This window comes from Hoplias malabaricus, chromosome 6, assembly GCF_029633855.1.
Source record: "Hoplias malabaricus isolate fHopMal1 chromosome 6, fHopMal1.hap1, whole genome shotgun sequence".
Lineage (NCBI taxonomy): Eukaryota > Metazoa > Chordata > Actinopteri > Characiformes > Erythrinidae > Hoplias > Hoplias malabaricus.
Genome location: NC_089805.1, coordinates 36,601,841 through 36,624,083, shown reverse-complemented (window position 1 = coordinate 36,624,083; position 22,243 = coordinate 36,601,841). Strand labels below are relative to the sequence as shown.

The 22,243-nt window shown below is 37.4% G+C and overlaps 2 protein-coding genes across 5 annotated transcripts; both read left to right on the top strand.

Moving 5' to 3' along the window:
• On the top strand, nucleotides 1-8,383 carry mtdha (metadherin a). Of its 4 annotated transcripts, none has more exons than XM_066675725.1 (12): nucleotides 1-457; nucleotides 1,252-1,395; nucleotides 1,641-1,725; nucleotides 2,935-3,096; nucleotides 3,259-3,315; nucleotides 3,437-3,595; nucleotides 3,894-3,980; nucleotides 4,501-4,572; nucleotides 4,684-4,808; nucleotides 5,019-5,123; nucleotides 6,223-6,325; nucleotides 6,634-8,383. In XM_066675725.1, the coding sequence occupies exons 1-12, from the start codon at nucleotides 68-70 to the stop codon at nucleotides 6,699-6,701; spliced, it is 1,557 nt and encodes a 518-aa protein (XP_066531822.1). In that variant the 5' UTR covers nucleotides 1-67; the 3' UTR covers nucleotides 6,702-8,383. The 4 variants fall into 4 exon arrangements, with proteins under 4 accessions (XP_066531822.1, XP_066531820.1, XP_066531821.1 ...); XM_066675723.1 differs by having other exon boundaries at nucleotides 3-457; nucleotides 3,256-3,315; nucleotides 6,634-8,380; XM_066675724.1 differs by having other exon boundaries at nucleotides 4-457; nucleotides 1,249-1,395; nucleotides 6,634-8,379.
• A 3,306-nt stretch (nucleotides 8,384-11,689) lies between these two features.
• laptm4b (lysosomal protein transmembrane 4 beta) lies at nucleotides 11,690-20,526 on the top strand. Its single transcript, XM_066673480.1, has 7 exons — nucleotides 11,690-12,023; nucleotides 13,794-13,911; nucleotides 15,418-15,491; nucleotides 15,794-15,916; nucleotides 16,024-16,122; nucleotides 16,377-16,472; nucleotides 18,243-20,526. The coding sequence occupies exons 1-7, from the start codon at nucleotides 11,931-11,933 to the stop codon at nucleotides 18,315-18,317; spliced, it is 678 nt and encodes a 225-aa protein (XP_066529577.1). The 5' UTR covers nucleotides 11,690-11,930; the 3' UTR covers nucleotides 18,318-20,526.
• Nucleotides 20,527-22,243: the final 1,717 nt, after the last annotated feature.

Here is a 22,243-nt window from a genome sequence, read left to right as displayed (position 1 = left end):
CGCGTGCCCGTGTGTGTGTGTAAGTAAAAGTGTACGTGTGTCTCTGAGCGCGTTCTCGTGCGGTAAGATGGCGGCGTCGTGGCGGGCAGGAGTGCTGCAGCAGGCAGAGCAAGTGTGGGACGCTCTGCGGCGGCTCGCCTCCTCGGGGCTGGAGTTTCTCAATGCGGAGCTAGGCCTGGCTCTCGAGGTTGAGCCTCAGGTGCTCTCCGCGGTCACGGCGGGCTTCCTGCTGCTCCTGCTGCTGGCGACTGTGTGCGCGGCCGCGGCCTGCGGAGCTGCTCTGCGGAGGAGGAGGAGGAGGACAAATGTTAGAGTCGGGACGAAGACGAGGGAAAGTAACGACAGAGTTAACGTTAACGATGCGGAAATAGCGACGGACAGCGGCAAAATCCCGCCAGTGAAGACGGGAAAACCAGAGGAACCGAAGAAAAAGAACAAGAAGAAAGCGACTGAGAAGGTGCTTTTCTCTTCTAGCGTTAATCTTTCCACTGTGACCGCAGGCCAGCTCCCTTCTGACTGAGCCTCGCTTACGATAGCGGTACTGAGGGGTCCGCCCGCCTCAGAGCAGCGGGCACAGATTTACGTCGCCGTAACGTTATATAAGTAGAGATGGCAAGTGATTTTCAAATTAAAATGTTCTTTTTTTTATTCACATTACGTTGTTTTCCGTCGCCCCAGGCGCCAAGCCATGTTTGAACGTTCCACTGTTTAAAGGAACACTAGGTCAGACCTAGGATAATTGATATTTACAACACTACAGAAATCACAGGGGAAGGAGAGGGAGGAGTGGTTTCATATCCGCCTTCAACAATTATAGTGCGGTTTCTGCAGTGCTGAGCCCAGAGCAGCAAAAACAGGGGCTCTGTTCTCGAGTATCGAGTGTAATTAATGGAGAATAAAACCCTCATAAGAACAAAACTCAAGCATTTTCTGTAGATGTGTGTATGTGTATGTGTGTGTGTGTGTGTAATATCTGGACAATGGTAAGTACAAGTTGGTCCACTTAATAAATTCCCCCTCAGGTCACTGATTACACTGAGTTGGTTTCTTAGCTTTATGATGTAAAAAAAACCTGGCTATCTGAATTCAGCCATTTCATAGTGCTGAGCTATAACTTTTAATAGGTTATTTTGTTTCTTTTTTTTTTTCCTCCATAATACAGCTTCTGAACTTGACTTATGTGTAAAGCAGTAGACTGTAAAGAGACATACTTCAGTTAAAGAGGTGTTAATATTTGTCTCTTTGCAGCAGAAGACTCAGCCAAATGGCAGAACTGTTCCCGAGGTCCGAGAAGAGATCAAAGCTGTTCAGGAGCTTCCTAAACAGGCAGCAGTTCCTACACCTCCCCAACCACAACCACCGCCACAACCACCTGCAGACAATAAAGCTGATAAAGTAAGTACTTCATGTTCATTATTGAATGCTATACTGATGATGTCTGTTTACAATCAAGGAACCTAAACATGGCACAAATGGGGTGAAGGGTCCAGGGAAAACTGGGGTTATCTGGAATATCTAGAGACGTATGGACAAACAGATATAGGAATTGCCCTATTCAGTACACTAGAATTACAGAAGAGCAACAAGTTATGTCACTGTTCTTAGTGTTCTTGTGTGTGTGTGTGTGTGTGTGTTTTTAGGCCAAGAAAAACAAGAAGAAACCAAAACCAGAGGTTAAGCAAAACCAAAATGTTCTAACCACAGAGGTTAAGGAGCCAGATGAAGGTACCCACATGGCACTACATGGGTCTGGATAGGATTTGAACAGATTGATATTGGTCATGTATTTTTATAAAAATATTTTGGTAAATGTTGACTTATTGTTCTGTAACAATATTAGCTTCATAGCTCCAGAGAGCAAACAGGTCTTGGTTGAGTAAGAGTATGTAACATCAAAAATAAGTGGACAATTATGTATGTGGTTATTAAACGTATTGTGAAACTTAGAGTTGGAATCCTTGTTCTCACTGAGTAAGAATGGATTTGGTTTCCAGTTATTACTTGATGAGACGTAGGCTCACCTTTGTACAGTAAAGCCATTTTGTAACAAAAAAAATGGTCAAAGAACATTTGCTACATTATGTACCCTTTGGTGGCAGTCAGGTTCATATTGTTGATATCCTTATTCTTATCAAATATATTTTTATAGCAATTAAAAAAAAACTGATGTTGAAAAGCAGCATTAGATAAATCCAGTAATAGGTCAAAAGATTAACAACAAGATTAAACACAAAACCTTCCCCAGGTGAGCAAGCCAAAGGTTACCATGGCAAGACAAACTCCCTTCAGCTAGAGCAAGACACTCGGAGTTAACCAAGCCTCATAACGTGGACTATCCTCCAGGGGTCAAAAACACTTTTTAATTCAATTTATTAATAGAAAGGTCACCACAAGTCTGTTATGCTCAGATGTACTAATATAATCATAGTATTGACAACAATAATAATAATAATAACAGAATTAAAAAAATAATAATAATAATTAAAGTCCATATAAATTTAAGTGAAGTTGGAGAGTAAGCAGCTGGTTTGGGGTCGGTGTCAGGAAAACCAGAAAGTTAGTCTTTTATCAGTTGTGGTCAGAAAACACAGGCACTCAATTTCTTGGAAAGAATGAAAGAGGTGGAATTGTATTTGGATTTATGGAGTATAGAGATGTAAATATTTAATGAACAAGTGTAGCAGGTGATTCTGGCAGAGGATTATAAAAGATCAAATGAAAGCAGAGAGCCAGATGGAAACATAGACAGGAGCACCCTGAAGTACTGACATCCATCTACTCCAGCGTCCACAAACCTGAGTGATTGTGTGCCAGCAGTGGGATGACAACACAAGCGTTTCAGTTTCCCACAGTTTTCTATGTCCATGCACCATTGACTCTACAACTTTACTTTATAGTGAGAGAGTAATTTACCTCATAATTATCATTTGAAAGGTGCTTGGGAAACCAAGATAAGTAATCGTGAGAAGCGGCAGCAGCGCAGGAAGGAGAAGGGCCCTGGTGATGACTCGGGAAGTCCTGGAGGTGGTAATCACGTTGGCCAGCAAGTGGAGCAACCTGTTGTTAAAGTGTCGATAACAGCCAAGAAGAACAAAGGTAAACATGTTGGTTAGACATGGTTATTTTGTTTTGCTTTGGGAGTGGGACAGTGTTGTTCCACCTATTTTACTAAAACTGTTAGTGTGTTCTGCACGTTTAATCCACATTTAACTGAAAGAGGTAATCATGCCCAAATCTTCCATATTCATATCTTAGCAGAATCTTTGAATTCAAAGATTGAGAAGGCTGAGAAGCGCAATGCCATTATAGCACCAGGTAATAACTTTTTATTTAATTCTTTTTCTCAGTATATAAAAATGTAGAACTAAAAATCTAAAATGATAGTTACCTCTTGTTTATAGAAAAAATTCTTAGAAATATTCCCTGTCTGTATTAGCATCAACCTGGAATCCTGTGACCAGTGGAGGTTGGGCTGAAATATCAGCGAAACCCCCAACACAAGTGAGTGCTCCAGACGGTGAGAAGTGGTCTGTTGGCAAGAAGACTTCTGGACACAGGAACTCTGAACCCTTGGCCTGGGGTCAAGAAACAGATGGTAAGGGATTAGGGTAATAATCTGAACTGTAGATAAGAATGAGTTTGGACTTCGTTACCTTGATTCAACATGACCCAAAAGAGTGAACCTTGATTTGGCACAGCCTTTTTAATCACTTTCTCTGTTGAGTTATGTTCAACAGTTTATCAAAAGGAATTTGTAGTTAAGGTCATCAAAATGTTTAGGTAAATAAAAGGGTATTTTTTGGGTAATACCACCATGAATATGGATCATTTAAATCTCACTAGCTTTTACATAAATAGACTGAAGATGAAATGCATATACCTGCTTTGTCTAGGGTCTTGGACTGGGACTGTCATGGGTGATAGAATTAAGGCCGAACTGAACCCTGTCTCGTTCTCCATGGTTGGCTTAAACCCATCAGGTATTTTTATAAAATTAACTGTGGTATTGTGTGTTTTTTAAAAGACACTTCTCTTTTTGAAATTGTCACTCAATCACACATTTAACATCTCATGATTTTCTAAATATTTATTATTTTACACTAAGTTATAAAAACAAGTTCAAAAATTCAAGTTTAGGTAATCTATATTAACTATGGCGCTGCAAAAGAGCACCCCGCCAAGTGCATCAGTTAGATTAATTCAGATTAATCATCAGAGATATCCATAACAATGAAATGTATTTTTTGTCAAATAATGAACACCAAACAGTTGTGTCATTATGTTGAATACAAGCTTGCAAATCTTTTTTAAATATCTGGTGTTTCAAGTCTGGTGTTACAAGGTGTAATGTGGGTCTAATTGAATTTAAAATTCAGGGGTCAGCTTTTTATTTTATTTTATATTTTTTAATTGTCTGTGTAAGCTAATGCAGGACAGAAGAGGGTGAAATTAAACGTTTTTTAAGTTTTATAATAACTTGTATGTTGTATTTTATTTCAGCTAAAGATCCTGCTGCAGAATTGGGCAAATGGGATAGTCTCAATACTGCTGACAATGAGTGGTCTGGATCCAGTAAGATGAATAAGTGTTTTCATAAGGCTGAATGGTCACTGTGTGTGAAAGTGGACATCATAAATGCATGTATTTTGAGTACACTGATTTTATTTATTTATTTTTTTCCAGATGGTCTTGAAGCAGTGGACCCTAGTTCAGACTGGAATGCTCCAAGTGAGCTGTGGGGGAACTTTGAAGAACCCAAAGCGGCGAAACCAGCTGCTCAAGAGACACCTGTTTCCCAGCCAGCCAGGGTCAGTTGAATTTTATTAGGTTCATGTTAGGTGTGTGATATATACACATATATATTGGCATTTAAAACTTGTTGGTCCTTATTTTTCAAATTTGTACATGAGCAGCACTGTATATCCATACAAATTTAAAATAAGACTAATCATTGGATGTAGCCAGTTTTTCATTTTCTCAGTACTTTGATCTATCTGAATGTTCATGTTGTGTCTCAGTTGCAGGATTCTGATGATGACAAGGAGAAAGGAGATTCTGGATCCAAGTCCAAGCGAAAGAAGAAAAAGAAGAAGAAACCAGAGGAAGAGAATGCCGTTTCCCAAGTAATACATTTTTTCGTAAATGTTGCCTTTGGAAAAAATATTTTTGAAAGGCATTTGTCAGTTGTGATGGTAGAATGAGGCATTCTATATATTTTATTAGATTTGAACTCAAGTTCAAAGCAAAAAAAAAAAAAAAAAAAAATATATATATATATATATATATATATATATATATATATATATATATATATATATATATATATATATAACCCAACCCACATTCTTTCCCTTGTGTTAATGACGTAATTCGCTGTCTACAGTCAGAATGTTTTGTGCCATAATTATTTGACTGCTCACTATCCAGATCTGGCATATTATTGCCTTCTCTGGTTAACACTGGGAGAGAAGATGAGGGTGGGCAACCCATTCACTTTGAGAGTGAGGCCAGTTGTGCTCTCGTGGACTCCCTTGGATAACTAAGACACAAGAGTCATGAATCTTACACTTTTGTTTTATTTGCTGAATCACTGAACTTACCAGCCAGCTTCATTTCAGTACTTTTTGGGACAGCATTTGAGCATGAGCACCAGATAACCTTCATTTGACCTTCTGATATCATTAACTTTTTAGCTTCAAAGCTACAGAGATTTCACCTGTTGGGACACATTTAATGCCATTGCTCCCCCTACTCACAAGCATAAAGCAATGGGAATCAGATGAGCTGATTTATTTTAATTAATTAATTTATTTATTTTAACTTTTACTCAGGTTTCTTATGTCCTTACTCTTTTTGCCAGAGAAATTAGTATTTTGCTCTAATCTTGTATTTTTCCACTTTCATTGTTTCTTTTATGCATTTTGACCCTATTTTTACACGCTCATAAAAGCAGGTTCGGTGTTGTGTTGTGGGGAGAGACACATTTAGTGCACAGTGCAATCTCCCAAATCCTAAAAAATTTAGATCTGAGACAGTCCACAAAAAAAATAAATCGTGTTGTGTTATTGTAGTTTTTGGGTTGGTAGGGACCCCAATATGTTTACAAGCAATTCAACCAAATTTCCTAATGTTCCACTTTAATTTAACATGCAACATATTAAATCTATGCTTTAACTATGGGCATGAATCATTGAGATTTGTGGAATGTGTGATTTTGTACAGGTGAACACAGAGAATTTACCTACTGCTGCAGACATCAAGACCCATCCTCATGTGCTACAGGAGGAACCAACAAAACAGAATGTCACACAACCTTCCAGTCAAAGTGAGTACTTAAAAATGTTAAGGTACTACTAACTAACTAATTTTCTGTAAAGTTGTGCAGTTTGCTGACAAAACCAAGAGTGCTGAAATCTTCAAATTAGAAACCTGTTTACACTCCATGAGTAAAATGAAACTGCATTGTGTGCTGTCTTGTTCTTGAGCCATTTAAAGTAGCTGTCATTCAAAGTGAAAGAAAAATATTTTAAAAATTTCAATGCCATTTAATCCCATCTCATTCTCATCTGCAATGCAATTATAAACAGTGGATTTATTTACAGAAATTAACTTTTTTTTTTTAAACCCCTATAGAGAAAACTGACCAGAATCGGGAACCCCCGAAGCAAGCTCAAAAGAAAAAGGCCAGAAGAGAAACATGAACAAATGTATGCAAAAGAATTGACAAAATGTTTATGCAATAATCTCAGAGTACAGAATTTTATATTGAATAAATTTGCTGTACAAGTCAAAATCCAAAAAAAGCATCAACACTGAGTTAGACCAACTCAGTCAAAACAAACAAAAAAAAAAGAAGCAGCAAAAGAGAATGATCCAAGGATCAGAAAACTTACATGCACTATGCTACACCGAAGTTTGTAGAGAAGTGATCATTAAACGTGGTATCTCACATCCTTGCAGTGCAGCAGAATAAAGATTATTTTCCAACTGCTACATCTTGCAAAATTTGATAACATGAATCTGAGGAGTTTGTTAATATCGTCTGGGAATTTGCAGAATTTTGAGGATGTTTACTTCTTTGCTTTCCATTTTATTACTGTTTCCTGTGGCACTTTTATACTGCTGAATTGAAATAGGTGGTATTGCAGTGTAGCAGTTAGTGTTAGAAGCCACTGAGAGGCACTGTGAGTCAGTATGAGCTGTAATGAAATACATTGTCATCAGTAAGAAGTTGTTGGATTTTTACTGTATTTTTCTGGGCTGGCTTGGAACAAAGTGAGTAAAAATTACTACAGAGACTTTTCTAACACTAAAATTTCCTCAGTGCTTTTTTTCTGTCCTGAGTATATATTTTTCCCATTGAACTGTACACAAATATTGAGATGTTTGCATTATCTTATTTTGTCAAATGTCAACAGAATTTGATGCTTTTTTTCCTTTCCTCTCTTGCAACCTCTGTTGTAGAAAAAGCCACGCCATATGTACAGAATTAATAAGGGCTTTTTTCTATAATTCTCTTTAATTGCACTGTGCTGAAGGTTGTAAAAGTCTCTCTTCTTTTTTCTGATCTTGTTGAAATGTGAACTTTGATTTTGTTTTGATATTTTGTAATGAGTAGGTCAAAGTGATTTTAATGGCGAGAGGGATCTATGATGGTAAGAGCAGCTTTACTTCCATGCCTCTAAAATAGTATCAGTATCAGGAATCTGTTGCCTTAATCTGTTCTTTGTAGTGTATGCATTTCTCTCTCATTTTCAAGTCTTCTTAACAAGAGGTGTGGAATTATTATTATTTTGATGTCAGAGCTGAACTTACTGCTGCACGAATCTTATAACCATTATAATCAAATGTCCAGTTTCTTTGTCTACTCAAACAAGTACTACTGTCTGGATATAGGCTTTAATGAATGAACATGAAGTGGACATTGCTGTGGGCAATTCTGCAGCTTTTGCTAGATCAAAAAATTGTACTCCCTTTTTCAGTATCTTTTTTTTTTTTTTTTTAATTGTTATTTTTGTAGGCTTTAAGCCTTGAATTTAAATGCATCCATATGTGGATTGACTGGGTGTTCCTCCCATGGTCATTTTTGTAAACTATGGTAGATCCTGCTTATCTGAGGTACTCTGGTTTAGAATCAGACATCTGCCTTAGTTTTTCATTAGAGGGTTGACTAAACCGATGTATTTATACCTGTCTCCGGTTTATGGATGATCATGTTTACTGAAGTCAATGCAATATTTCTATGTTGATTTGTTAAAAATAAATGAAACATTTGATCATTGTTATTTCAATTTGTTTTTCTCTGCTTAGTCAATTCTCAACTTCCTCCAGACGTCCGCCACTATTTAAAAAAACTACCAAGGTGTCTCAAAGAAAATTCAACACCTGCAGTCTTTCTAACCATTAATCTGAGGCCTATAAGCATGCCATTTTCATTTGATATGTTAAATAGCTAGTTACACTGGAAAAGTCTTGAGCCATAATGCCTAAAGTCTGAGTTTCTAGAATCTTCTATAATATTGTATACCAAGTAAGGTATGATGATTGCTGTCTAATTACAAACCCCATTTCCAAAAAAGTTAGGGGAAATTTTTGCAAAATGCAATAAAAACAAGAATCTGATTTTTAACTGACAAAATTAGAAAATAATTTGCAACTGATTACTAGCTGTCTTTTGAAAATACACTGTTAAACTCATTGTGGTACTTTTTGCTGTCACTATGGTGGTATACTCAAATGTACACATTCTCTGCTTTTAATTAGGGAACATTATTGTACAATTTAAAATTTTTGATTTCACATGCTCCATTTCATCTCCAGGACTTATGTTCTTTTATTCTACACAGTTCTATAATTAAATCTTATGGCATAACTTAAAATACAATAGTGTTTTTAAAGGTTTAAACTGTTTATACATGTAGCTTCAGTAAAGTACTTCTGCAGTACCTTTTTTTCTGAGTGTATAAACAACTGAACATTGTGAACAGATTATGGAAATCTGGAGAACTAGTCCATGTAGGGTACTTTTGGACAAATTTGTTTAAAAATGTTTAAAAGATGGCACTGCATTTAAAAAAAAATTTGATAAATGCAGACACATTGTCATGGGAATGCTTCAAAAACTGCACTCTTAGAACAAAAGGTACGTTACAGGTACATTATTGTCACTAAAGGTATAAACAGTGTAAATGTATACTGTAAATGTTACAACAATGGCTTTAAAAGTCTAGTTTTATTCCTTGGAGCTATGTCACGTTCTCTTTTCCAGTTTTTTGCCTCTTGTTGCAGCATTATTTTTAATTTTTTTATTTGGCCACCACACCAAAGAACATTTGTTCCTCTTCAAATGGCCATGGTTTCATTTTAAAGGCTGGCGTTGTGAGTCAGATAAAAAACAAATATGGTTGGTACTATAGCTTGGAATTTTTTTTTTTTAAGTGACAAATTTGTGCTGGATTTCTGCATTTCATTGTGTAGTGACAAGTCTCTCTGGCAATTAGTACCCTCAGTTCCCAAATGATTAAACAGTTTATTTATGTGGAAAGATGACATGGGCAAATATGCCTCTGTCATGACATGTTTGGTGTGTTTCAAGCATCAAATTCTATGTGTTTTAATCTAAACAAATACAATAAAGTTGTTCAGTGAAATACATTGGAAATAATTTCTTTGTGATTTCTCAGTTTACTAAAGCTTCAAGAGACTTAACACACAAGATTCTTGTGTTTTCTTTTAATGCATTTAACATGGTTTGTATTTGGACATCACCTGAATGGGACTGTAGCCCAACACATGTAAATAAAACTAAACCTTGTTTTGTAAAATTGAATAAAAACAATAATTTTTGATTATAACATTTTCTTAAATATTAATTTCACTGACAAGTGATTCCCAGTGTTTTTATATTGCCCAGCTTTTCTGTTTTGTGTCTCAAAATTAGATTATATTTTCAATAGATTTATGATAATTTCATGTTATATTTACATCAACATTCCTTTTATTTAAAAAAAATTGTTTTGGAACCGAGGACACTATTCTTTGCTGTTATGCAAATCCGTCTGCGGTTCATGCTGTCTGACTCTTGTCATCATGATGCACCACATAAGACAAATCTGGCCTGCAGACAGGCCATTCAAGCAGTGCACTCTAAGTCTATGAAGCCACCCCTCTGTAGCATGTGCAGCAGTGGACTTTATTTATTGACAATGGCTTTCCAAAGCTCATGGAGCTCTGTTTATCACCGTAGCATGTGATAAACAAGTCTTACTTGGAATAGTTTGTGAGATTTAACAAAACAGATTCTTTTAATTGTAGCAGTTTACAAAAAATCATTACTTTTCCAGGTTTTCTTTATTTTTACTAACATTGGTGGAACACATTTACTTTATTGTGTGTGTTAACTGATCCTGAACGTAGCTCCATCATCCTAACAGTTTATGCTTAATGTTATTTTTTTAAACAGTTACTAAATGTGTAATGGCTGACAACAAACATATTGCTGTCTTTAGCCTGAAAAAAATATTGTTTCCTGAAGCTTCTTTCTGGTCCAGTTTAAGAACACTCCATCCTTCTTTTCACCACCATGTTGATTTGCTGCTGGTGGGTGGTTGTGTATACAGTATCAGCAGAAAATCCCCTGATGCAGTGATGAAGCTGCTGCTCATAGTGGCTTAGAGGACTTCCATCCTTATTGGCATGGGCCATCTGTTGTCTACTTCTATATCCTGCACGGTCCACCCACAATATTTGGCTCAGCCTGAGTAGTTTTTTTTTTTCTCAACAAATGTTTGAATGAAAAATTCCGTTGATCATTTAATTCAGTTCATCAATTTTCTGTAGCCATTTAATCCTGTTCAGGGTTGCATCGAATCCTGAGTCTGCCTGGAATCACTGGGGGCAAAGTAGAAACACACCCTGGACCGTGTGCCAAACCATGCCAGGGCAACACACACACACACACACACACTCATGCCTGTGGACACTATTGAATAACCAGTCTACCTACCAACATGTTGGATATCAATGTGATGTTGGAATGTGAGAATAAACAGGAAGACACAGGGAGAACACACCAGACTCCTCACAGACAGTGTCCAGAGGCAGAGATGGACACACAACCCCTGGACCCGAGAGCTGTTCTGACAGCAACATTGCAGTGCCATTGTGCCACCCAGTGTGTATACACAAATATTTAATTTCTGATCATTAAATGTGATTGGTTAGTTAACTGTGGAATAACTGTAATTGGTTGGTTGGTTGGCAGATGAAGAGTACTGGCTGGTCGGTTGGTTGTGAAAGGACATTGGTTGGTTGGTTTCTCGAAAAGCACTGATCGGTTGCTTGATTAGTTCTAGAAGAGCACGGATTGGTTGGTTGATTTCTTTAACAGGAACACCGATTGTTTGGTTGATTAGTTTTACAAGAGCAATGATTGGTTGAACGGTTCGTTCTAGAAGAGCATAGATTGGATGGTTCCTTCTAGGAAAGCACTGATGGATTGGTTGGCTCGTTCGAGAAGAGCATCAGTTATTTAGATGGTTTGTTCTAGAAAAAGAAACTGATTGGTTGAATGGTTCCTCCTAGAAGAGCCCTGATTGGTTGAATTGCTCCTTTTAGAAGAGCTTTGATTGGTTGGTTGGATTATAATAGCGCTCTGAATGGTTGTCCTTATTCCAGTAGTCCCCCTCCCGTCGCGGTCACATGATGAATTGAGCTGGCTCAGCTGGGTTAGAGCGCTCAGAGCTGTTATTGCTGCTGTAGTTGTTATTGTAGTCAGTACGGTGTAACGGAGAGGAGTCGCAGCTTGGAGGACAAGGAGGAGGAAGAGGAGGAGAAGGAGGAGGAGAAGAAGAAGAACAGCTCCCTGCGGTGCCCCCACTTCTTCTTAAAGACCTGTACATACATGATATAGTTGCTCTGTGAGAGGAAAGATGATTTCTCCGTGGGACAGATGGTACACGACGAGCTGCTGCCTCTGCTGTCATGTCCGGACGGGCACCATTATCCTGGGCATTTGGTACATGGTCAGTAAACAGCGGAGTTTTTTCCCCCCCCCACAATTGGTCTTATAAGAAACAGTTCACTGCTTTCAGGCGTCAGCTTATACAAATTGTAAACCAATGAGGCAGTCATTAATTTATATTCCAAACCAGCTTTGTGGCGGATTTGTATAGACCCTCTGTTCACTGCCCTCCAATGGCGGTTCAGAGCTTCACACAGACTGCTGTACGGGAATGAAGTCCGAACCATTTTAACATTTCCCCTTTAGATTTTGTGAAACGGTTTCATTAATAGTTTGGTGCGAGTCATTGTTTAGCTGAGGTTCGGTTCCACATTAAATGGTAAGACCGTTAACGCCAGACGAACCTACCGTTAGCCCAGCGACATTTTAAGGTGGAATTGAAAAATTCGGATAGGAACTTGAGCCCGTTGGGAAGTTTAGCGTTAGAAATCAAGCAAAGCCAATTTATTTGCAATATATCTGCGTGTCCACGAGTGTTAGACTTGTCATTAAATCAGACTGACGAGGGAAGATTAACACTAACCTTGGCGCATTGTATTTTAAATAGCAACATAATCGAGTCCAATCCTGCCTCTGCCTAAATCTGTGACTCAGCCGAGGGCAACATAAAGAGCTGATAAAAATAAGAATTACAGAATTACATCAATTAATAAAACCCAATGTAGACATTTTTAAATCATGTAAAGAGCCTGAATTCCCTAAATATTTAAAACGATGTCCAATATATCAGTTTTTTTAAAGCATAGCAGCAGACTGACCAGCTCAAGCCAGTTTGTTCATCCTCTTGTGTTCATTCAGAGGAGAGTGGGTTATTGTATGTCCCGCAACATTTAAGCCTTTTAACAATTTCTGGACGATATGGCAAATATATAATCCTAAAATACTTTAAGATATTTTCATGTTACATGATGTTTATCTTATTTTATGTTTCTTATTTCCGTAAGTAAACAGGTATGACACAATCCTGTGCACAAACAACATAAACAAAATATTATGAAACTCAAGGAGTTTATTTAAAATAAAAATAATTTGCCAATATAAAAAAAAGAACAATTACACAATTGACTAAATATTGTTTTTTTTGATACAATTTGAATGCTCAAGAAAAGAACCAAAACCTGTAATTTTGTAGAATGCACTAAAACTGTAAAGTGGCATCACAAACAAATACAGTAATGGTGTTTGATATTTTAGCACAGTTCAGAGAAAGTTGAGGTATTGTATACTGTTTTGTTTTTTGCTTACGAAACTGTAGTAGGAAATAACAGAATTGAAATTGTCACATTATTGACCGCCTGAGAGACAAACCACACTCTGTCACTTCTCAAAGGCTTTTTCAGCTGATGACAGTAAATGAATTTTAACACACACTGCAGTAATCAGGATATTACAAGAATAGGCATTAATCAACAGAATACAGTATTTTACATGCATCAGTGATGTAGCTATCTTTAAAATGAATAATTAATATTCATGAAATCCAACCTTGAGTTTATCTGACACTCTTAACTTGCTGCGTTCTGGAACAGGTTACCTAATCCTATACTGATCCACATACACCCTAAAAGACCTTTAGATTTGGATCGGATAACTGAGGTTTCATATTACTCTGAAATGAGAGAAAGGCTGTTTAGCTTGTGCTACAATCAGTATAAAGCTCAGGGGCAGCAGTTACTTTTTATTCTTATGTGGGTCATCTTTCATTTTTGAATCACTCTACACCCACCTGCAGATTAACCAGACTTTACCTGATTCTCTTTTCCCCTTGCAGCTCATCAATGCAGTGGTTCTGTTAATCCTTCTATCTGCTCTAAATGACCCTGTCCAGTACCACTACCATCTAACCAGTGCTGAACTCGGCACAGATTTGGACATCATGGATGATGCGAGTAAGTTAATTAACTATTCTAGACAGTGAAAATGAAATTTGTAAAAATAAGATCTCTTAGTCTTGTTTTTTTTTGGTGACAAGTTCATTGTCTGAGAGAAGTCACCAGGTAGCATTAGGTGTCGGTCACATGCAGAGACATCATCAGGTTCTAGGGGTACATATGACAACTGCAAAACTACCTTTTATCATTAATGGAACCATCTGCAGATTTTGTATATATCCATATCAGCTTCACTGATTTTTGATACGGCAACAGGCTGAAGGTACCCCAGAAACTTGAAGGAGAAGCAAGGCTGGGCTGAAAGACCACTGGTGGTGTTCTTTAGGGTTTAAATAATTGTAAATCTCTTTTTCCTCAAGTGGACAGCAATAAGGGACATGTGAGCATACACATCTTGGCCTTGGCTAAAATATAAATGTGGGGCTGCAAGATCAAATTTCAGTGCAAATTTCAGGACTGAGTGTCACATTTGACTTAATGTTAAGAGCAAACTGAAGAAATGTATTACACATAGTGTAGTATCATATAGTAAACCACAGTAATGAAATACAATCATGTGCATTAAAGTAAATAATATCCAGCCTACCATAAATATATTGTCACTGTAGCACAAAAGCCTTGTAAGCCCTTCTTAAAACTACAGTTTTTAAAACTCCATATACATTCAGCACTGAGTTACAATCCATATAGGTCAGCTCAATACAAATAGTTTAACATTTAAATATCTTCCAATAACTTCCATTTCTGGTGAAGAATGCATATTCATACTCCTGTAAAGATAGAGTTTCGGACATGCAAGGTTTTGTTCCATAAACCATGCGTAATCAATATGTCCAACACCCAGTCTATTACCTAATGCTACAAATGCAATTAAAATATTCAATAGGAAAGATCTACAGCTGCCTCTTTAAACACAGTCTGATTTGAATCTGATTGCCCTGGTCAATATGAATTAATTATATATTTTCTTGCAACTGGCTGTGCATCATTGGATCTTTGGATGGACTAATTATTTACAGTTCTCAAACATTTAATTCTCCTCTGTTACCCTCAATATAACTTCTGGTTTAATTTACTTTTGACAAAAGCTACACTTTGATGTCAGGTTTGTAGGGGGAAAAACAAACAAATCTTGTATCAAGATTTACCTGATGGCGTCAGGCTTCATGATGCCTGCACATAATCCAGAATGAATGGTGTTTGACTAATCCTTGTAATCCCTGTTTGTGTCAGTCAGTGATTTAATGTGAAAATGGTGTAGATAAAGAGATACACAGGCCTTAAATTGAAGTTTTCTAGGTGCTTTGCAGGGTGTGGTGGTGGTCATCACACATTTTAGCCAATTTCTGAAAAACAAAGCCAGAGAAATTTGGCTAACACTAATAACAATTAAGTTGCAGTTTGTATTTCTATTTTTTTTTTCTGTAGATTTTCAACCCAAGTCACCTCTAAATTAAACTTTAAATGAACTTGATTCTTATTTCAGCTCTGTTTCTTCCACAGACATGTGCATTGCTGCTGCAATTTCCCTACTGATGATTCTGATCTGTGGGATGGCAACCTATGGTGCTTATAAGGTATTTCTACAGCAAACCTAATTTGCTCGATATGGTGGGATTATTTGTTTGTTTATTTATTACAGTGGAAAAAGGGTGGGGGGGGGCAGCTGATGGCTAAAAAGTGACTTGTTTGTTGACAAATGTATGTATTTTTACATTTTTTTTAATACTTTCTGTAATCTTGTTTGGGTAAATGGCATTAACAGGAAAAAATGTACTATCATCAGGGCATGGCATTTAGAGTTTTTAATGGAGATTCAAATCAGTTTTGAAAACTGAAGCATATTAAATCTGAACACTGCAATCATCTTTCTTTCCAGCAACACGCTGCTTGGATCATTCCCTTTTTCTGCTACCAAATCTTTGACTTTGCACTTAACACCCTGGTAGCAATAAGTGTCGTGGTTTACCCAAACACCATTCAGGACTATCTTCAGCAACTGGTAAGAAGAGTGCTCAATGCTTAGCTGGTCTTCTATTGCTCCAAGGTGACTTCAGATGTTCTGTAGTGGGTCAGTCAATTAATATTTCTGTGTTTGTATTGTGACAGCCTGGGACATTTCCATACAAAGAGGACTTGATGTCCACAAACAACATGTGCCTAGTATTTGCAGTTCTGCTATTCATTGGCTGCATCCTGGCCTTTAAGGTAAGTTTTACATGAATGAAAGTGTCAGAAAAATAATGGTCACCTTATTAGTCCCAGTATATTTACTGGTTTCTTTTATCTCTCTGATGCAGATACATTATACATTTTGTTAAATAAAAAGCTAAAGAGCAGCCATTCCCTTTGACTAATAAAGTATGCATTGTAAGGTCCAGTGTCCTACCTTGTCTGCTTCTAAAGGCTGTATAAGCAACTTTATAAACTCCTTTCTGTCTTTGTATTATTTTTTGTTGTAGGCTTACCTGATTGCCTGTGTGTGGAACTGCTACAGATACGTTAGTGGAAGAGGCACCACAGAGGTCTTGGTTTACGTCACCACAAATGACACAACTGTAAGTCAAAGAGAACCATATATAAAAGATATATAACCGTGCCATGTGTTCCAAGTGTATACCTTGTAAGCTACATCACTTCATAGCATATCCATGTACCACAGTAAAATAACAAGACAGAGGGCTCTACTGAAATGAACAGAGTAAATAATTGAACAAATTAAAAGTAGAATTGATTTAAAATGAGGAAACCACTAAACTCAAGCATTTATTAGCTGTGTTGGAGTTGAATTTGAAGAGAAAATAAACTTTAATTTGCTAGCTCTGTTTGTACATTGGTTTTAACGACTGTGCTTGGAAAATGGATTATTCTGACTGTGGACCGTTATTGAAGAGCCATCTAATAAAAAAAAATAACACACACGTTTGTTTGTTTGAGGTGTCTCTTCCATATGTGTTTATACTTTAAATGTGTAAATTGTATAGCCTTCAGCGTTATAGTAAAGCATATGTCTGTAATCTATAATGTATGCTATTATGACTTAAAGTCACACCCTGATTGATTTTCTGACATATCTCATCATGATAGTCCCTAATGGTGTTTATCTGCATTATTTAGAGAGAGTAATAAAGAGGGCACTGTGCTGTGTCTGCCCAGGCATAATCCCTGCAGTGTCTGCCACAAGTAATCCCTGTTCCTGTCTCACTGTCTCATCATAGCCTCTGGACAGTGTCATTCTGTATTTATTTACATGTACATTAGCTCTCAGAGAGAACTTGAATGTCAGTTTGGGTTAAATAGACTGCAGTGGTGCTTTGGTCAATGTTAGGGTTTAGCTGTTTAAAAAAAATAATAAATCCATTGAAAAATGGGCCTTTCTCGCTTTTCAGCAGTAACTCATTACATAACTGTCCGTGCTTGTCTGGTTCATTTCAAATCCTCCCATTGATGCGACTGGAACCCCTTTCCAAGGTTAGAATAGCATCCCCTTGGAGCATATTCCGGGTTCATTACAAATTAGCTCTTGGTTTATAGCTCAGTTAAGGCTTATTTCTGATTCTGTTAGTTTCTGTTCAGTGGCAGAGGGCAGCCACATGATGCCCTGCAGTTACAGACACTGAGATGTGAAGGAGGATGGAAAGACCTTTTCCACAGAGCTGGCTCATTATGTTTATAAAAGTGTACTGGAACTGATAACAGATAACAATATCGATTTTCAGTTTGTTTTTTTTTTTTTAATATTGATACATAACCCAGATAACTGCAGTGTGCATTTGATGGGATCTTCAGCTTATTTATAAATAAATATTATTATTTTCAAAACACACACAAAAATAAGTTTAGTTTCTAGAGGTCTGGTTAATTTCTGGAGAATGTTCTGTGCGCAGTAGTGTATTGTGAAGTATATTAAACACACTCAAAGATTATATTCTGACACTGATTTGCCCCTTTCTGACTGCTGCAAAAGACATCCAAATCAGTCCTTATATAATAATCTGTAATATCATGTTGTGGGCTGTTATAATCTGAATTTACACATATGCTGAATGATCAGTGGATTAGTAACACCTACCTAATGTCTGCACTCATTGTCCATTTTATCAGCTTCACTGACCATACAGGAACATTTTGTAGTTCTGCAATTACAGACGGTAGTCGTTCATATCGTCATTTCACCCTGCTGGTATGATTTGGGTGGTGGATCATTCTCAGTGCTGCAGAGATGCTGACATGGTGGTGTGTTGTGCTGATACAAGTGGCTCAGACACATCACTCAACGTTATGGCTCTGTGACTATTTACTGACACTGTTTCCTGCGTTATTTTCAGGTACTGCTTCCACCATATGAGGAGGCTATTGCCATTCCACCGAAGGAGCCACCCCCTCAGTATGTTTCAGCATGAGACAGACATTTTCCTCTCAAACTCCCCGGCTCTCCTCCATAGCCCTCTCCAAATAAAGGACTTCTCTGTCACTGTTGCCCACTGCCCTCTACTTCTCACTCTGTGACGTTTTCTTTCTTCTTTTTTTTTTTTTTTTCCCCCCGTTTCTTCTTTCCTCCCTGAAGGCAGTAGTGTGACTTTGACATGTCCTTTCCACTGCAAGGAACAGCTATCCTCCAGCCCAAGTGCTGTGTGTCAGCTCCAATTTGATTTGCACTTCCAGTGATTATGCACAGCACTGACCTCCCTTTTTAATACTGTGAACTTCTCAGTACTGTTGTTGTCGTCTACTAAAAAAACCCTGCATATATTGCAAAGGCACAGTGTGCAATAACCATGAGGGTTATGTAAGAGCACTTTTCAAACGGCAATTACCCAGGAACCCACTGAATGTAGAGACCAGGGTATTTTTCATCTGACTTTCTATTAATGCTGAACTGTTTGAAGACTTTCAAGGAAACCATATTTGTAGTTGAAATTTATGCCTACAATCTATGAACTTACCTAAAGCAAAGCTAGATCATGTCCTCTCTCACAATCAGGTTTTTATACAAATTTTGTCCCATCTTTAATGCCATTTACCAGTTAAACCTTTTGATAATACTGTACTATAACAATAATCTAATAGATTCAGACAACGGCAAGAAATCAAATATATTTTGAAGAGTAATGTACTGCAGGACACTATAGCTATCTGGACTAAGTTCATTATATGCTTCATATATTTTTCTCCTTGTTTTGATTCAATTTGCCCTGAGACATTAAATTAAAAACCCAAAAGCCTACAGATGGGATACATGTAAGGAAATGATTATGTAAATCATCTGAAAGCTAAAGCTTTGCTTTTAAGAACATTCTGTATAATACTGAGGTTTTAACATTCGCCCAATAGCTATCAGTTCTCTGGCAGCATGTCAGATTATTTTAGTACATAATGCATTAATTTGTTCATTCATGTTGTACGTTCTATAATAGATCGGTCAGTATAATGGAACAGTAGACTGTAGCACCATACCATAGTTTAGTTATAGTGTGTAGTGTGCTATTAATCAGACTGTCAGTATTTTCAAATCTCCTGAAGTATTTCCCAGCTTCATTCTGCTTCAGCTATTTGAATATTTGTAATTGTCTGTAAAAAAGAGCTATGCAAAACACCACTGTGCTGTATATCAACACAAAGCTCTCTAGTGTCTCTACAGTAAACTGAGCATGGAGTCTGCTTTCACTGTGGGGCTAAACTGCGTTCATTAATTTTGCATTAATGCTTTTAATACAGATATTTGATATACCTTGTAGAAGTGAAGTAGTAAAAGAGTTTTCCCTGATTGAGTAAAATCCATGTCATTGTTCAGAATCCAGTTCCTTAAATGGTCTTTTTTGTCAGTATAGGCTGCAGAAATGGAAATTATCAGGACATTTTCATTTTATTGCTTGCAATTTGCACAGAAGATTGATGGAAATGTAGCTAGGTTCGCCAGTTGAAAACCTAAAAAGACCACCATAAACAAACTGTATCACAGACAAATTAGTTTTTTTTTTTTTTTTTTTGACTCAATTGACTTGTTTGGAGCTTAGAGCAATGCGTGTTCAATTCTGTTAAAGGCACAAACGAGCTTTGAGTTGATATACAGTAAACACTGCTTTAAGTATTTGGTACCATTCATCAGCAACATAAATTAGCCAGAGATGTACTGTTTGTTCCTATGAAACTAGTAGAACTGGTAGAAATGTTTTGAAGATTTTTTTTTTTTTCTGCAACTTAGATTTGAAAATAACGTTATTGGCTGATCCAACAAATCATGTTAAATAATATAATGGTTTAAGTTTGAACAAAGAAGTATGGTTTTATCCTGTCACACTGTATGACATCAGAAATGAACAATTTATTACTGATTTTTACTGTTGATGTTGTCTGTAGCCTGTCATTAAGGTTATTCAAACAGACTTGTGATATTCCATTGGCTGTAATACTATTTGTACTGAACATTTATCTGAAGTAACAGATTGACATACTGTAATGTTTACTGTAGCGTGAATGAACATGGCTGAAGGCTAGGATGGTGTTTAAGAGTGGAGAGTGGATGAGTGAGTGCTTTGTCCTGGTCAGTGTTCTGTTTGTTGGGTCTACACTGGTTTATGTCTCATTTTTAAACCATAAAGTATTCATATGATGTACATTGGTTGTGACTGTGGTGGTTGTCTTTACTGTTCGTGAGAAAGATCTAGATCATGAAGAGCTAAAATCCCATCAGGGCCTTATTCCTGTCTGGGATGAGTAAGTGGAGTACTGTAAATCTGTCTCTGCCCTAAACTAAGTCACGTGCCTGTCTGCCACCCCTCCTGTCTCTTGTCCAGTAAGAGATCGGAGTGGATTTATAGAGATGGCTCCACAAACGAGAGAGAGCTTTACCTTTGTCTTACCAGAGGAGACACGGTCACCTAGACCCCCTTCCTCCCCCCACTCCCCTGGATATGCACAACTGGGTCAACTTTAGTCAGGCATTGGTCAGAGCAATCATTCCGCCGCATTAAGATGACATAAAACAAATGCATCAAGACATTCTGCCTTCATCCAGTGACCCATTTGATGGCTCAGATCTCTGAGAGCATTACGACATATACGACATTTCATTTCGCATAAACAGACTAATTTTGATGTATGTTTCTGCCCGTTTTTCTCATCGCACATGTGCTCTCATTATTTCAGTCTATCCGCACGTGTCCACTGACATAGATCATTTGGCCTATCTCAGTATTTAAGAATTAAGACTGAGTGAACGTGCAGTTTTGACAGAAAAAACTGGGGCAATCACTTAAGACGAGAGATTTTGTCAGAAAATCCTACTGAAAATAAATCGCATCAAGATTTAGTGGCTGCACATTTTCACAGCTTCTATTTTTCCATGTGTGAAAGCTGCCACATCAGAGGTTAAAAGGGCATCAAATACATATTAATATTGCATGGTAATTAATAATCCAACAGAACTGAAATGAAATCTTTTCAGAGGCTCACACTCAAGCTTAAGGCCAATAAGCTCAATGTTCTTTTGTTTGTTTTCTTTTCCTAAGAGATCCCAGAGACACCAAATGCATCTCATTCTTACATGACCACTTTATAATGTAATTCCTAGAATGCAACAAGCTGTTTTGGTAATGGCCCTTAAACACTGATGTGTGTATATGACCTCCATAAAGCAGTCCAGGCTGAAACACTCCTTATAACACAAAAATGAGCAGAGCTAAACAGCTTTAGACTGAATACATGTACATGCACAAATGTTAATCCAAGACAGGCTCCTCTCACAGCTTAGATTCTATATAAAGTCTCTATGTTTGTGGAGTGCACATTTGAAATTTCAAGCAAAGAGCTATGTGCAGTAATGTTTTTGTGTAGTTATACTGTCCAGAACTAGTTATAAAACACAGAGATGTCCTGCATAAATGGTGAGGTCTTGGAGCAGACACTAGTACACAATCACGTTTAGAGGAATTATTCTAAAGGTTTATACTTATGGTACCTCTCACTTTAACAAGCCCTGACTCTCTGCTGTAACTTTACTGTGTGATTTAGAGAACTAAATGCACTGTGTTCCGTACAGGTTTCGTAACATGCCCTTGCCAACAGCTCCTCTTCAGTGAGGACAGGGCACAGGAAGAGTGTGTTCCTGAGGCAGTGTTGTGCCAGCTGCACTGGCTTGCTTCACATTTCACACTGCTCAGCAAAAACGGTGGGAATCAGAAGTGTTTACAGTCTGATGTTGCTTGTGGTCTTATTTACATTTCAGGTCAAAGGTTTCTACTGAAATCAAAAGTGTTCTTAGAGAAATGATCCTCATTTCTTGGAACAACAACTTTTATTCAGTTATTACATGAAATAATGGAACGTT